Genomic DNA, 15228 nt, shown 5'->3' with positions numbered 1-15228 from the left:
GTGCGATTTGTTACACACTTTAACACAGGAGCCATTTTACTAGGCTAGCTGGCTGGTCTAAATAATATTTATTTTTTAAGCTGTTTCTACAGCTACAGTAGACAAAATAGCGCTCTCGTGCTCCGTTAATTAGTCAAATAGAGCTACAGTTTACCTTAGGGCTCCTCTACACGATGGGCCACTCCAAGGGACGCATTTATGCGCTAGAGGGAGCAAGTGATATTGCTATCTCATTCTACCGCATGGCTGCGTCCCTTGGAGTGGCCGGCGCTGGCCCATCGTGTAGTGTAGAGGAGCCATTAGCCAGTTACTATGTCATAGTTCAATTAAATAATCTGTATTTTATACGTTTTATTTTTTATGATTAATGTAACTGATTTGTATTATTTATGAAATACTCGTATTGTTAACTTAACTCAAGGCTCGACTGTAGGCACGCCCCGAATTTGTACAATATAGTTAGCTAATTCTAGGTTATCTTTGTAATAGAGCTGAGTGTATTTTGTGCTAAGTTAATAGGGTGTAGTAAATTAATAAACATTTTATATTAACTTGTGTATAATTTAATAGATTTTAAAAACCTATTTGCATTGATCCTAATTTACCACAGGATCCGGAACAACCATCGTCTTCATCCGGAATCTGTTCATCATCATGTCCATTTACCTGTACATTTGGTGTGTTCTCTAAGCCATATTGCTCTAGTAGACCGTTTATCTTTGAATTACTTTCTGTTTCATTCGCTTCTTTAGCACATTTTCCTGAACAGTTACTACAGTTCTCCTTATTCTTGCACCTGCCTTTGCTTTTAGTATATACAGATTCATCATTTAGATCTTTGATAGCTTTGTCTAGCTTACTCCCAGGTTGCTTGGCATTGTACTCTTCTAACATTTTCTTGGCTTTAGAACTTTTTCCTATTCCTAGCCTGGGCAGGCCTTTGTTCAGGCCCTCAAGGAGTACACAGGCCTTGCAGACTTCCTGTGAGGAGACGAATTTGCACCGCACGCATATCCTTTGTGAAGGGAGAGATACTTCCTCTTTCACTGCCATTGTTTCACCTGAAAATTTACAAAAAATTGTGAAATTTATGCAACAAGGGAATGCACGAAGGTTGATATTGGCCTGTACCAGCGTGCGTCAGTTGTCGTCTTTGGCGGTCAAATGGTAAGGGTCTGAGTCTCACTCAACAGAATGGCCTTAAGTGTCGGCCAGATCTAAAGAATTAATTATAAATTTATAACGAACGTGCCGCGAATAAAGAATAAACTTGCAAATGTTTCGATAGCTACACGCATGCTATGTACTTATATAAAGGTTCGCATATGACGCACCAGGGCGCATTTGCCAGTTTTAAGCAACTATAAAGTTGCATGGTTATGATTTACTACCTTACCATAATTAATTAATCATAAAGTCTAAATTCGTTTGAAAATTTGAAAGCATTATTCTTTTAGTGAAGTGTTTTAAATATCACCTTATTTTGTTTGTATTAACACAGAAAGTTGAATATCTAAGAGCCATTCTAGATCAGGATTTTTAAGTTGTAATGTAATAACATGACGCTGGAAGAAAGAGAGGGAGGCCTTTTCCCAGCAGTGGGACACAACAGGCTATCAATATAAATAAATAAATAATAATATTATACCTGAATAAATAATGTCCATAATACACATGGGCCTGATCTTCTCCATATCCTTGAGGAGCGCCCGCGCGTGGCCGCGATACGCGTTGGGCGCGAATACACACTCCGTTGAGAAGTACACCAGCTTCTTGTAATGTGCGTACATTACTATCTCTTTCTCGTAGGTGTACTTGAGCGGCTTCACACGAGGGATTGTTCCTTCACTGCCCTGAAACAAAACATGGAGATTCTGATTATATATTCAATCAAGTGAGAATGATTTCAACAAATGTGTTCAGTAGAGAGATTACCCAATCTATCTGGTTTTAGTTTTGCCCAATTAAACTGTCATTTTATTATCACGGATATGTAGGAACAAAGTTTAAAAGGTATCTTACAATTGAATTAATGGCAGCTAACAAGTACAGTATCATCAAAGCAAGACAAACAACAAAAAATCTAGACTAAATAGGTTTAATTCTTTTTACCATAAGTTATTAAATACTTACAGTAGATATAGCAGTGCACCTCTTCAACCTGGCTATGTCTCCTCGCAGCACATTCATGAGCACTGTCTCTGCAATATCATCAGCATTGTGCCCCGTCGCTATGCATTTCACCCCAAGCATAGCCGCCCCCCGGTCCAACGCCTGCCTTCTGAACACTCCACAAAAAGTACAGTTGTTCTTCCTACCAATTTGCGCTACTATTTCATCCATCGTCCACCCATACAAATCCTTGTATGATAAGATTTTTAAAGACATTTCATAGTCGTCCCTGTTCTGTTTAACTGTTTCAAGACTGTCATCTCTGTATCCAGTTATACCTTCGTCTATAGAGAGCAGCATCAGGTTCAGGCCGTAGTCGTACCGCTGGTTGAGGGTCTTCATCACGTGCGCCAGCACTGTGGAGTCCTTGCCACCAGAAGCAGCAATTGCGACTGCATCTCCTCTGTTAAAAAGTTCGCCTTTTGTGATTGTGTAGTGTATTTCTGTCTCGAAGGCCCAATAGAAACATTCTTTGCACAGCGCATCACCAGTTTTTGGACGCTGGAAACAAATGCGATGAACAAAATATGTAAAACCATGGACCTTGAATATTATAGGTCCATGTGTAAAACAATCTTCTGAGTTGAGACATAACCTTAAAAAATATGTAAGTTACCTTTAGTACAGCGTTTTTGCCACAACCAGCCCTGCAAGCTACGGGCATCGTAATTGTATTTCTTTACTCTGTGACTAGGCTTTATTTTTTTTTTATTTTTTTTTTTTTTTATTATGGCTTTCCCCTCTTGTGGTATTGGCAGGAGGGATTTTGCCAATGACGACGTTGAAAGACGTACCACGCACGATAAGAATGTTCGGTGAATAATTTTGATTTGGTGATAGGAATTGTGCTGGGAACCTAAAACAAAAACATTGTTATGGACAACACAGACAACACATGACATATGTACAGTTTATTAGAAAAAGAGCGGGAAAGGCTATAGTTTTGACAGTTAGGTAGCATGCCAACATAAGGAGAAAAATAAGAAATGGACAATAGATATTGTTCAGCTCTGGCTATGCATTTTTAGGGTTATTTTTTTGTAATTACTGTGGCAACACCAAAGTCACAGTTTGAATTCGAATATTGCTCTGTCATGAGCTGTCAGAGCCAGTATGTCATAAGCCTACTACCAGTTAACATCGTTTGTCGCCACTCTCGTTAATTTTATCGCAATTTTGTTAAAAGCACTACTGCCAAAGCTTAGAATATTTAGAATCAGTGCTGTGTAGCCGAAGGACACCGTGCTCATCCGTGCAGTGGAGAATCCCAAGGTTTAAGTTGGGCGACCAAAGGTAAAGGTTCTAAGCTTACCTCTAGCTTGCAACAAGGGCAGCTCGGACCATCGCCAGCGGTCCACAACGGAGACCAACGGTTCATCCCACAACCCCCGGATTGCAAAGGTAACTTCGTCTTACACTATCTAGCACTTGTAGTTTAATTTCCATAGGTTAATTTTAGCATACAACAACTTTCTTGCTCAACCGACCCCTAAATTTATCCCCCTATCGCCCATTTTTTTTTGCCCGTCTATCGCCAGTGAACATTTTGGTCTTCGAGCCGAATAATTTGAAAAGTGACCTTTGGTTTTTCGTTTGTCGTTGTCTGTTGCTTCTAAATTTAGGGTAGACTTATAAAAAAAGTCGAGGGTAAGCAAGAAAGTTGGTGGTCGTGTAGTAGTGCTTTTACTAAACCATTCGTTCACTCGTGGTTAATACTGCTGGCAACATTGTCACAGCTGTCAAGTGTCGACGTCAGCTGTCAGTGTGTCTAGTGTCAGTCGGTACTGAGGTCGTTATATTGCAATTATTTTGTGACTTGTGTTTCTTTTCGCCGGTTTAGTGTATATAATTGCATTTAAAACAATATGAGTGTACATGGTGATAGTGAGGCGGAGCCCGCGACCGTAGACATGTTCCGTGTCGCGCGGGGTTACGCTATATTCAGGTTAGAGAACATTGAAAGTTCGGACTTAAGAGGTTATGATGAATCGGACATAAAGGATTTAGAAAAAGACTTTCACAAGGCTCAGCTAAGCATTTTACGTCCGCTGAAACCTGAAAGACGTGCGGAAGAGTACGAAGTTACGAGGGAGTTTGAAAGTAAGTTAAAGTCAGTGAAATGTAGATTAAGACAAATGGCCAAAAGTGAGATAAGTGATAAGTCTGATGTGAAACCTTTAACGCTTGAAAATAATTTAGCCAAGCTTCCTAAAATAGCAATTAAGCCATTTGATGGAAAATTGGAAAGTTGGGTGTCTTTCAAAGAGCTTTATGACTCGCTCATACATAGTCGAACCACAATTAGTAACGTGGAAAAATTACATTACCTACTGTCAAGCGTTCAGGGTTCCGCATATGATTTAATTAAAAGTTTTCCTCTGTCGGGTGACAATTATAGCAGTGCATATGAGACGCTGTCCAACTATTATGATAGGAAGAGGCAAATCGCTGTTATGTATTATGAGAAACTGCTAAATTGTGAGCCAGTCAAAACTAAAACAGATTTGGAAAGGGTTTTTAGAACTTTTAATGAAAATTTAAATATTTTATCCAAATTTAACCTCCCCGATAAGAACTTTATGTTGTACTATTTGCTTTGGGCAAAATTAGATGTTGCCACTCGGGAAGCATTTGAATTACAACTTACTTCCAATACTGAGGTTCCAAAGTTTGAGGACTTGAAATGTTTTATTGAAAAGCGGAGTAGGGCTTTGGAAAACTCAAGTGTTAGTGTTAGGCCTCAAGCTCAGAACGTTAAACCATTGCCTAAAAACAAAACTGCCTTGGTCGTTTCGACTCCGTCAACACCGAGCTGTGTTTGTTGTTCGGGTCAACATAGTCTCGACAAATGTACCAAGTTTCTAAATTTAGATAATGATGGCCGGTTTAATTTTGTTAAGGAGAAGGGTTTGTGTATTTTATGTTTCTCGAATGCCCATAGAGTGAAAACTTGTCGGGCTTCTCGCTGTAGTGTGTGTCATCGTTCGCACCACAGTTTATTGCATTTTACAAAGAATGTTGAAGCATCCACGGTTACAGAGACTGCTACTGCAGCACCTAGCAATAACATGAGCAGTACTAGCAAGAGTAGTAGTAACACGGTTTTAACTGCTATGGCGGGAGAGAATACAATATTTTTTGCTACTGCCAGGATGTTAATTCGGGACAGTTCTGGTGTCTTCCGCCCAGTGCGTGCGCTTCTGGATGGTGCGAGTGCATGCAATCTTATATCAAAGTCTTGTGCTGAAATGCTAGGGTTTGAGACTTCTGGCCAACACACCGTGTTTGGCATTGGCAATTCGCCCAATCAAACATTTGGCTCACTTTCATGTGAGGTCAAGCCAATGGGTAATAAACCCTCTTCGCTGAGTACTAAGCTCGAAGCTTTCGTTTTGTCGCCGGTATGTGCTGACCAACCTCCACAACCTGTCGATTCGTCGGGTTGGTCGCACACCAAAAATTTATCGCTGGCTGATCCTGATTTTGCCCGTCCGGCGCCGGTGGACTTGTTGCTTAACGCACAGGTCTTCGTTTCGTCGTTGTTGCCCGGTATACGGCGCGGGGAATCTGGACAGCCTACTCTGTTGAAAACCATCTATGGATGGGTCGTTATGGGTGAGTGTGACGCCAGTCAGCTCACATCAAGCGCTCTCGTATCGTCTCGCAACAATAATAAACATTGTTTTTTCGTGTCGAGTCCCTCACAGATTTTGTCGCTCGACGATTCCATAAAAAAATTTTGGGAATTGGAAAACGTTAGTTCTCCGACTAAACCTGTCGTATCTGAGGAGGACCAACGCTGCGAGGACTATTTTCGTGAGAAATACTATCGTAATGAGGATGGCAGGTTCGTAGTTCCGTTACCATTTGTCGATCCCGCGAACAAACCTACCTTCCTCAATTCGCGCGAAATCGCTCTCAAGCGTTTCACGTCGTTAGAACGCAAATTGAATTCCAACCCTGAGTTCAAAAGGGCGTATGTGGAATTCATGGATGACTACGAGTCTCGTGGTCACTTGGAGGAAGTGGCACCTCCTTCTACGAGTGAAGGCCACTTCTATTACATACCTCACCATGGTATTCTGCGTGACTCCGTCACCACTCCTCTTCGCGTGGTCTTCGACGCCAGCGCTAAGGACGCCAACGAGAAGTCCTTAAACGCTACTCTTTTCGCTGGGCCCAAGCTTCAGACCAACATTTTCGATCTGCTCACACGCTTTCGTTGGCATGCCGTCGTCTTCACAGGTGACGTGAAACAGATGTACAGGCAGATTCTGGTTCCTGAAGAGGATGCTGAATTTCAGCGCATTTTGTGGCGGCCCTCTACTGTCGGTCCTGTGCGCGACTACCGTCTTAAAACGGTAACCTACGGGGTTTCTGCTGCGCCATTCCAAGCCCTTCGTACAATGGCTCAACTTGCTAGTGATTCTGCAGCCAACTACCCAGGTGGTTCAACCGTTCTCGCTCGTGACATCTACGTTGACGACGTCGTCACCGGAGCGGATTCTGTCGAGCAGGCGCGTTCGCTTCAAGCGGAACTTACTAACATATTGTCGTCGGGGGGTTTTCATCTCAGGAAGTGGACCTCCAATAGTAGTGAGTTCCTGGAGAGTCTTCCGTCTTCTGATCTGTACTCGGAAGACTTTAAACACTTCGAAGAAATGACTGACATTTCTTTAAAGATATTGGGCTTGCTATGGCAACCTCAATCTGATTCCTTTCGTTTTCGTGTAGCATCTACTCCTAACGGCCGATGCACAAAGCGCACTATTCTGTCGGAGATAGCTAGAATCTTCGATCCATTGGGTTTCCTGTCGCCTGTAACATTCCTCGCCAAGTATCTGATGCAGTTACTTTGGGTTTCGGGCGTCTCCTGGGATGGAGATGTCCCGGAAAGCATCAGACTGGAATGGCAAGAATTCAAAACTCAACTCTCGTCGCTGAGTGCTGTAGATGTGCCTCGCCGTTTAGTTGGTAAATTCGACGTGCTACATCTCCACGGATTTTGTGACGCGTCAGAACGTGGCTTCTGTGCCGTAATCTATTGCCGTACAGTAACTGAGGACAGTGACGTTGACGTCCAACTGGTGTGTGCTAAGTCCAAGGTCGCGCCGTTACGTAAATTGTCAGTGCCGCGTCTCGAATTGCTCGCAGCGGTTCTGCTGTCGGACTTGATGGCTTCGGTCGTGGAGGCTTTGAAGCCTTTCCACTCGGTAGATAGAGTCTTTGCATGGTCGGACTCGAGTGTGACGTTAACCTGGATCAAGTCGTGTCCGTCCAGGTGGAAAACGTTCGTGGCCAACCGTGTGTGCCATATTCAGGACGTCATCCCTCCCGACTCTTGGCATCATGTCAGAACCACTGACAATCCAGCCGACTGCGGATCGCGTGGTTTGCTTCCTCGAGACTTGGTCAATCAAACAGGTTGGTGGAACGGGCCTGATTGGCTCAGACTCCCCACTGAGAGCTGGCCTAAGTCAGTGCTGACGCCAGATAGGGATGTCCTTCACGACGAACAAAAGATTACGGTCCTCGTAGTGTCCAATGATAACGCACTGGTTGACAACTTATTGGAGAAGTTCTCGTCGCTAAGAACACTCCAACGTATCTTAGCGTATTGTCGCCGCTTCGCGAACAACGCGAGGAACCAAAAGACGGCCGCGAAGTTATTACGCGGACCTTTGACACCTCTCGAATTGAAGCAGTCACTGATGCTTCTCGTGCGCTCCGTGCAACAGCGCTGCTTTTCTCAGGAAATCGAAAAGATTTCGAATAGTCATTCGAACTCTCTTCCGAAAGCGTTCCGGAAACTGTCCCCGTTCACGGATGACGCGGGTCTCTTAAGGGTGGGCGGTCGCCTGTCGCGAGCTTCTCTCGACTTCGACGTGAAGCATCCGTTGCTTCTACCTCGCGACAGTCGTCTGACCTTCCTTCTTATCGACGAATACCATAGACGGTTCATGCATCCAGGCATCCAAACGCTTCACAACTTGTTGTCGCAGCATTTTTGGGTCATGTGTCCAAAACGGGCTATTTACGCAGTCGTGTCAAAATGTATGAAGTGCTTTCGGGTGCGGCCACCGGGTGCTCCTGCGCCATTCATGGGGGACTTACCTTCCTATCGAATATCCCAGCTGAAAGCTTTCTCGAGCGCAGCGGTCGATTTTGGTGGGCCTTTCGATATCGCTCTCGGTCGCGGACGCGGTAATAAGACGTACAAAGGTTACATTTGCGTCTTCGTCTGTACCGCCACAAAGGCCATTCACACCGAGCTTGTCACCGAGTTGTCTTCGGATGCTTTCCTCGCCGCACTTCGGCGTTTCGTCGCTCGTCGTGGTCGGTGCAGCCGGTTAGTGTCTGACCAAGGCAAAAATTTTGTCGGTGCGAACAACATCCTGCAACGTCTAGTGATGGATGCTGCTGCACACCATTCAATCAATTTTGAATTTAACCCGCCGGGTAGCCCACATTTCTCAGGACTCGCTGAAGCTGGAATAAAGGCCGTGAAAACACACTTGTCGCGTGTCGTCGGGAACCAAAGGTTGACTTATGAGGAGTTTTCGACTATTTTAACCCAAATCGAGGCTTTGCTCAACTCAAGGCCCCTCACTCCTCTTAGCACCGACCCTAATGACCTGACGGCTCTGACTCCTGGTCACTTCCTCACCACGGAGCCCCTGTCGGTCGTGCCTGAGGAAGACCTGTCGGACGTTCGGGTTAGCCCCCTCCAACGCTGGAAGCTGCTTCAGAAGATGCACCAGGACTTCTGGAACAAATGGTCGAAGGAGTATATGCATACTCTCCAGCAGCGGATGAAGTGGCACGACAGACAGCCCAACGTCCAAGTCGGCGCACTCGTGCTCGTTGTGAACGAGCAGACGAGCCCAATGAAGTGGCCCCTGGGTCGCATTATCGACACACACCCCGGATCTGACGGGATCTGTCGTGTGGTTACTGTGCGCACTGCCACAGGGTTGTACAAGCGGCCTGTGGTCAAACTGTGCCCACTGCCTGCGTAGTCGCTTTAGAGCGCTACCTTTGTGTTGTCCATTTGTTGTTGTTTAGTTTTAATATTGTCGCGCTTACTTAACTCTATTGTTTTATTTTCACTTAGTCAAAATACAAATGCATTTTGGTGGGCGGAATGTTCAGCTCTGGCTATGCATTTTTAGGGTTATTTTTTTGTAATTACTGTGGCAACACCAAAGTCACAGTTTGAATTCGAATATTGCTCTGTCATGAGCTGTCAGAGCCAGTATGTCATAAGCCTACTACCAGTTAACATCGTCTGTCGCCACTCTCGTTAATTTTATCGCAATTTTGTTAAAAGCACTACTGCCAAAGCTTAGAATATTTAGAATCAGTGCTGTGTAGCCGAAGGACACCGTGCTCATCCGTGCAGTGGAGAATCCCAAGGTTTAAGTTGGGCGACCAAAGGTAAAGGTTCTAAGCTTACCTCTAGCTTGCAACAAGGGCAGCTCGGACCATCGCCAGCGGTCCACAACGGAGACCAACGGTTCATCCCACAACCCCCGGATTGCAAAGGTAACTTCGTCTTACACTATCTAGCACTTGTAGTTTAATTTCCATAGGTTAATTTTAGCATACAACAACTTTCTTGCTCAACCGACCCCTAAATTTATCCCCCTATCGCCCATTTTTTTTTGCCCGTCTATCGCCAGTGAACAGATATAATATAAGATGACAAGTATTATAAAGTAGAGCAAGTAGAGCCGTTAAAGTTTTATATTATTTTCTTGTATGTGTTTAAGAAGTATTTCAGTGATGGGAGGATCCATGAGAACCAGAAGGGTTTGAAAATTGATAGGCCGCGGAATATTTTTCGGTAAAACATCATATAAAGAGTGGTTAAGTCTGTTGCAAGAAAAGAAAATGTGTTCCGTCGTTCCTTCGTCAAGACCGCACTCGCATAAAGAACTATCCCGCACCCTAATTTTTGCAAGGAATACAGGAGTGCAGACGTGACCCAAACGAAGCCGGCAAAGTGTAGACGTGGCCCATTTACATGCAGAGCGAAAACGGAAGAACCATGGTTTATGAGGTATAACTGGCTGTACGTTTCCGTAGTGTTTTCCTACATGTCGTCTAGAGGAATCCCATAATTGTTGCCAATCGTCCCTTAAGTCACGGCGAGCTTTAATCATTAAGTCAGACGCGAGAACCATGTTGTGCGTCTCCGATCCATTGAGAGTGGCCTGCTTAGCCCACATGTCGGCATCCTCATTGCCGTTAATCCCACAGTGACCCGGAATCCAGACTAATGTTACCTGTAATCCTATTTCTTCACATCTGTATAGTAATTGTTTAAGTTTCAGGATGAAAGGGGAAATCATTTTCATTTTGAGCTGGTTACCAGATACGGCTTGGAGGCAGCTTTTGGCATCAGAGAAAATGATAACTTTGGGAATTTTGTGAGACTCAACGTATGCAACTGCTTCCATTAAGGCAATTGATTCCCCAGTGAAGACGGAGGACTGTGAAGGACATTTATATGATAAAAGGATGCGGTACCTAGGGATCCAAACTGCTGCTCCTACACAGCTATTGGGGTTCAATTTGGATGCATCTGTGTAGATCGGTAAGAAATCTTGCCATTTTTCTAATTCTTTGTTTAATTTAATATTAGCTCCGAGATCATTTTTACTGATATTAAAATCTAAAATTACATTTGGGCTGAAAGTTAAACAATAAGGTTTTCAATTTTTCTAAAGCTGTGAATGAATCTTGGAGTTTGTTTATGAGCCCAATATGCATTTACAGATACCAGAGATGAGAGAGCCTGTAAGCGAGGAATGAGGGGGTGGTTGGATATTGAACATGCCCTCACAACATATCGGTCTGCAAGGAGTTGCCTGCGGAGACAAAGAGGAGGATCCACACACTCAACCTGCATGGCATTCTTTGGTGAGGATCTCATGGCACCAAGGATTATCCGAAGACATTTGGCTTGGATAGCATCTAGCTTCTTGAGAGCTACTTTATTGCATGGTTCCAGAACAAATGAACCGTAGTCCATTTGACTACGAATTAAGGCATTGTAAACAAGTTTTTGGCAGTAGGGATGAGCACCCCACCAGACCCCAGAAAGGGATCGGAGCACATTAATGCCTTTTTCACACTTGTCAATGACATGCTTTAAATGTGGAATACCTGTCATTTTGGAGTCAAAAAAAACACCCAGAAATTTTACATTGCTGCTGTTGGGAATAATCTGGTCTTCGTATTGAAGAATAATATTAGGAATGGAATGGCGGCGAGTAAAAGTGACTGTGCAACATTTGGAGGGTGAAAGTGAAAGACCATGCTCATCCAACCAGTCTTTGAGGTACACCAGGGCCTCATTCAATCTAGAAGATGCTTCATCTAAATTGTGAACTGCGGTATATACAACCAAGTCATCGGCATATTGCAGGATGTTGCAGAAGGGGAGGACAGATTGCTCTACATCAAATGTATAGAGGTTATATAAAAGAGGGCTGAGAACGGAGCCTTGGGGGAGGCCTTTCCATACTGTTAAAGGAGGGTAGAAGGTATTCCCAGTTCTAATTTTAATGGTTCTTCCCATGAACAGCCTGCAGACAATTTGTACAATTCTCGCAGGTATACTCAGCTGTAGCAGCTTTGCTCTGAGCAGAGGGAGTTGAACATTGTCGTAAGCAGATGAGATATCTAGGAAGCACCCAACAAATTGCTGCTTCTTAGATAGGGCTAGTCTAATATCCGAAGTTAAGATGGTTAAGCTGTCCAAGGTACTTCTTCCCTTGCGGAATCCAAATTGGGTATTAGCTAGGATTCCTTTATTCTCAACCAACCATTCTACTCTGTTCTTCACTAAGTGTTCAAAAATCTTTGCTATAGTTGAAGATAGTGCGATAGGGCGGTAGGAAGATGCTTGGCGAGGATCTTTGCCTGGCTTCAAGATTGGAATTACTACTTGGGACTTCCAATCCTCAGGGACTTCACCAGACATGAAGAACAAATTGAACAGTTTTAGAAGGTGGTCTTTGGAAGGTGGGCTCAATTTTTGAATGAAGCAATACGGAATTCCATCTTCTCCAGGTGAGCTGTTACGGAGGCCGGTTAGAACCATGTCAAGTTCTGAGATAGAAAAGGGGTTGTCTAATGGAACTAGGTGTGAAGCGGAAACTGGATTTATACAGCACTCTTCTGGCACAGATGGAGGGGCCAGTTTGTATGCAAATTCTTCCAGCCAGGAAGAAGGATCGCAAGATGATGAGGGATCGGACTTAAAAGATCCTCGAAATTTTTTGATATTTCTCCAAACCAGTGAAGATGGGGTTCTAGGATTAAGGCTTTCGCAAAATCCTTTCCATCCCTTCTTTTTTGTTTTGTTAAGAAGGCGTTTGGTTCGGGCAGAGATTTTTTTTAAAGAAGTAAAATCTGCAGTGATTCCAGTCTCATTATACCGCCGTTCAGCATCGTCTCTCTCCTTAACTGCTGCAGTGCAATCCGAATTCCACCAAGGTGGGGATGGTAATTTAGAACTAGAAGATTTTTTCTTAGGTATATGATTATCAGCTGCTTCTAGAATTATGGATTTAAACAAGGAATACTTTTCAAGGGGACTTATTATATTATCTAATACTTTTAATTTGTCCTCAACTTGAGCTGAGTAATTGGGCCAATCAGCCTTATCAAGCTTATATTTTAAAAGAGGTTCCGGAGATGGAAGAGGAGATACTGAAGATGGCTTAGAAATTATTATAGGAAAGTGATCACTTCCGAAAGATTGATTTAGAACCTGATAGGAGAGCAGACTAGAAAGGTTAGGAGAGCAAGCAGACAGATCTAAGACTGACTTGGGGTTCTGGCCAGGGTATACTCGGTGAGTGGGAGTACCATCATTAATTATTAATACATTGATATCATCGAACAGGTCAATGAGAAATGAGGAGAAAGTATCACTGTATGAGGAACCCCAAGACACGTTATGGCAGTTAAAATCGCCTAGGATCAGAAGGGGATGAGGAACAGAAAAAAAGAGAGTAGAGAGATCAGGAATTAAGTTTAAATTTGGATGAGGAATGTACACAGATATAATATTTATTCCCATGACGTTAGCGGCGACAGCGTTAATTTCACGGGAGTGGGGGGGAAGATGAATTTGTGTGAAGGGATATTTCTTATTAATCAGTAATGCACTACCTGCACGACCGTCATTGCGGTCATCCCGGAGGCATGAGAACCCAGAGATCTTAAAACGAGATCCAGGTCTCAGCCATGTCTCCGAGATGGCCGCAACCGTCACAGAGTGCACATTGATTAAGTTGATCAAATCAGATTTTTTTTGATTAATACTACGACTATTCCACTGTAGGATATTGGCCATAGGGATCTTTGATTGAAGCTAGTTCTTTTCTGATGGCAGCAAGATGATGGGCAACGTTGTTCGGTATACAGTCGCTAATCATGGCGACCCAGTTCTGCATTAGAGCTAACATAAGTGACACACTGTTGTCATTAGAGGGCTCAGTATCAGGGGGAGGGAGCGAAAGAGCGTGTCCATTTGGCAGTTGAGAAGAGGGAGAAGAAATTATATTTTGGTGTGCAACGCGGTCATAACCGGGGGACAGAGGAGTCCTAGGTCGAACGGGTCGATATATGGTCTGGCGGCGGGATTGAGAAGCAATTGGTACGGCTTGTGAACCAGAGGGAGTCAAATCGGAAGAGCGAGCATGACGAGGGGCTTCTGGAGCTACGGGGCTGAACATCGTATTTGTAACATCAGAGTAGGTTTTCCGAACGGTAGGAGTACGTGCGGCAGCCTCCTGATAAGAAATATTTTGTTCTGACATTAACAGTTTAATCGCCTTTTGTCTACCAAACTCTGGGCAGTTTTTATCTGTGGCAAGGTGGTGACCTGTGCAGAAAAGGCAGGAAATATGTTCCGGAGCAATGTTGCAGGTTTCACCGGGGTGTTTTTTGGCACATTTGTAGCACCGCGCGTCTGATCTGCATTGTGTTTGAATGTGACCAAATCGCAGGCATTTCCGGCACTGAATAGTTGGCAGCACATATACTTCCACATTTAATGATGTGTAGAATGCATAAATCTTAGATGGCAAATTTTGTCCTTCGAATGTGACAACTGCAGATTGGGTCGGGACCCATGATGGTGGACTGCCCTCTTTGAGGACCTTGCGCTGAAGGCGGCGAGCTTTTAGAATTTTGCCAGTTCCCTCTTTTAAATCAGTAGCCGAGACAAACTCCTCCATTGACCATTCTACAGGGACTCCGCGAACAAGACCCATGCGGGACACGTGGTATGACGGAATCGACGCTGTTAAATTATTGCGAGCTAAACAGGGGTTTTTAGTTAGCTTATTGGCAGCATCTGCCGATTTGCATTCGACCGCAACGCGATTACGACCAAGTGACTTGATGCCATCTTTTTTGATGTCTGGAACACTGTCCTTTGCGAAAATTTGTCCAATTCTGATGGGTTGGAGAGAGGACCCCGCATTAGGAGATTCAGTTACTCGTGAGATATGAACTATAAATGGGCCACTATCTTTGGTGTCGTATTTACGTGTTTCGTTATCGAGGTCGGGGTGTTTATATAAAGTGGAGATAGATGCATTACTGATGTCACCCTGTGTTGGTCTTTTTTCTTGTGGTTCACGGGACAAGTCGGTTGGTGTCAATTCCAGAGATTTAGCGTTTCTTTTCCTTGTTTGAGTCTCAGTATCCATTGCATCAGAATCGTTCGTCAAATCCATGGAATTGCCACCACCGGGGTCCGGCGGCTTCTCCTTCTCATTCCCCGTCATCACTGTTTTGTGACTCTCAGGCCAGGAAATTTGTATGTATTACAGTTTATAAATAACTAATGTTGTTAATAAACCGTCACCAAGTATACGTAAGGAAGGAAAGTTTAATTTAATAAGGATAATAACCTAAAAACCGTACAGACTCACTCAATGCGCTTCTGTCCTAGGCTTTATTTAATTCAATTCCGTAATGTTTACTCCGTATGGCGAAAGACTCGTACTGAATCTGACATTACTGACAATG

General features: G+C 43.8%; 2 protein-coding genes across 2 annotated transcripts; one reads left to right on the top strand and one right to left on the bottom strand.

Moving 5' to 3' along the window:
• Positions 1-531: 531 nt before the first annotated feature.
• LOC134649009 (cytoplasmic tRNA 2-thiolation protein 1) lies at positions 532-15110 on the bottom strand. The gene is made up of 5 exons (XM_063503698.1): positions 14744-15110; positions 2789-3028; positions 2134-2673; positions 1649-1853; positions 532-1061 (listed from the first exon to the last, which is right to left on the bottom strand). Exons 2-5 carry the CDS (start codon positions 2834-2836, stop codon positions 574-576), a joined length of 1281 nt encoding a protein of 426 aa, XP_063359768.1. The 5' UTR covers positions 2837-3028; positions 14744-15110; the 3' UTR covers positions 532-573.
• Positions 4038-9191, top strand: LOC134649167 (uncharacterized). Its single transcript, XM_063503882.1, has 2 exons — positions 4038-4272; positions 5212-9191. The coding sequence occupies exons 1-2, from the start codon at positions 4038-4040 to the stop codon at positions 9189-9191; spliced, it is 4215 nt and encodes a 1404-aa protein (XP_063359952.1).
• Positions 15111-15228: the final 118 nt, after the last annotated feature.

The sequence above is a fragment of the Cydia amplana genome, chromosome 6 (genome assembly GCF_948474715.1).
Source record: "Cydia amplana chromosome 6, ilCydAmpl1.1, whole genome shotgun sequence".
Classification (NCBI taxonomy): Eukaryota; Metazoa; Arthropoda; class Insecta; order Lepidoptera; family Tortricidae; genus Cydia; species Cydia amplana.
Note: the sequence above shows the minus strand (reverse complement) of the source record. Positions and strands in the feature narration are given on the sequence as shown.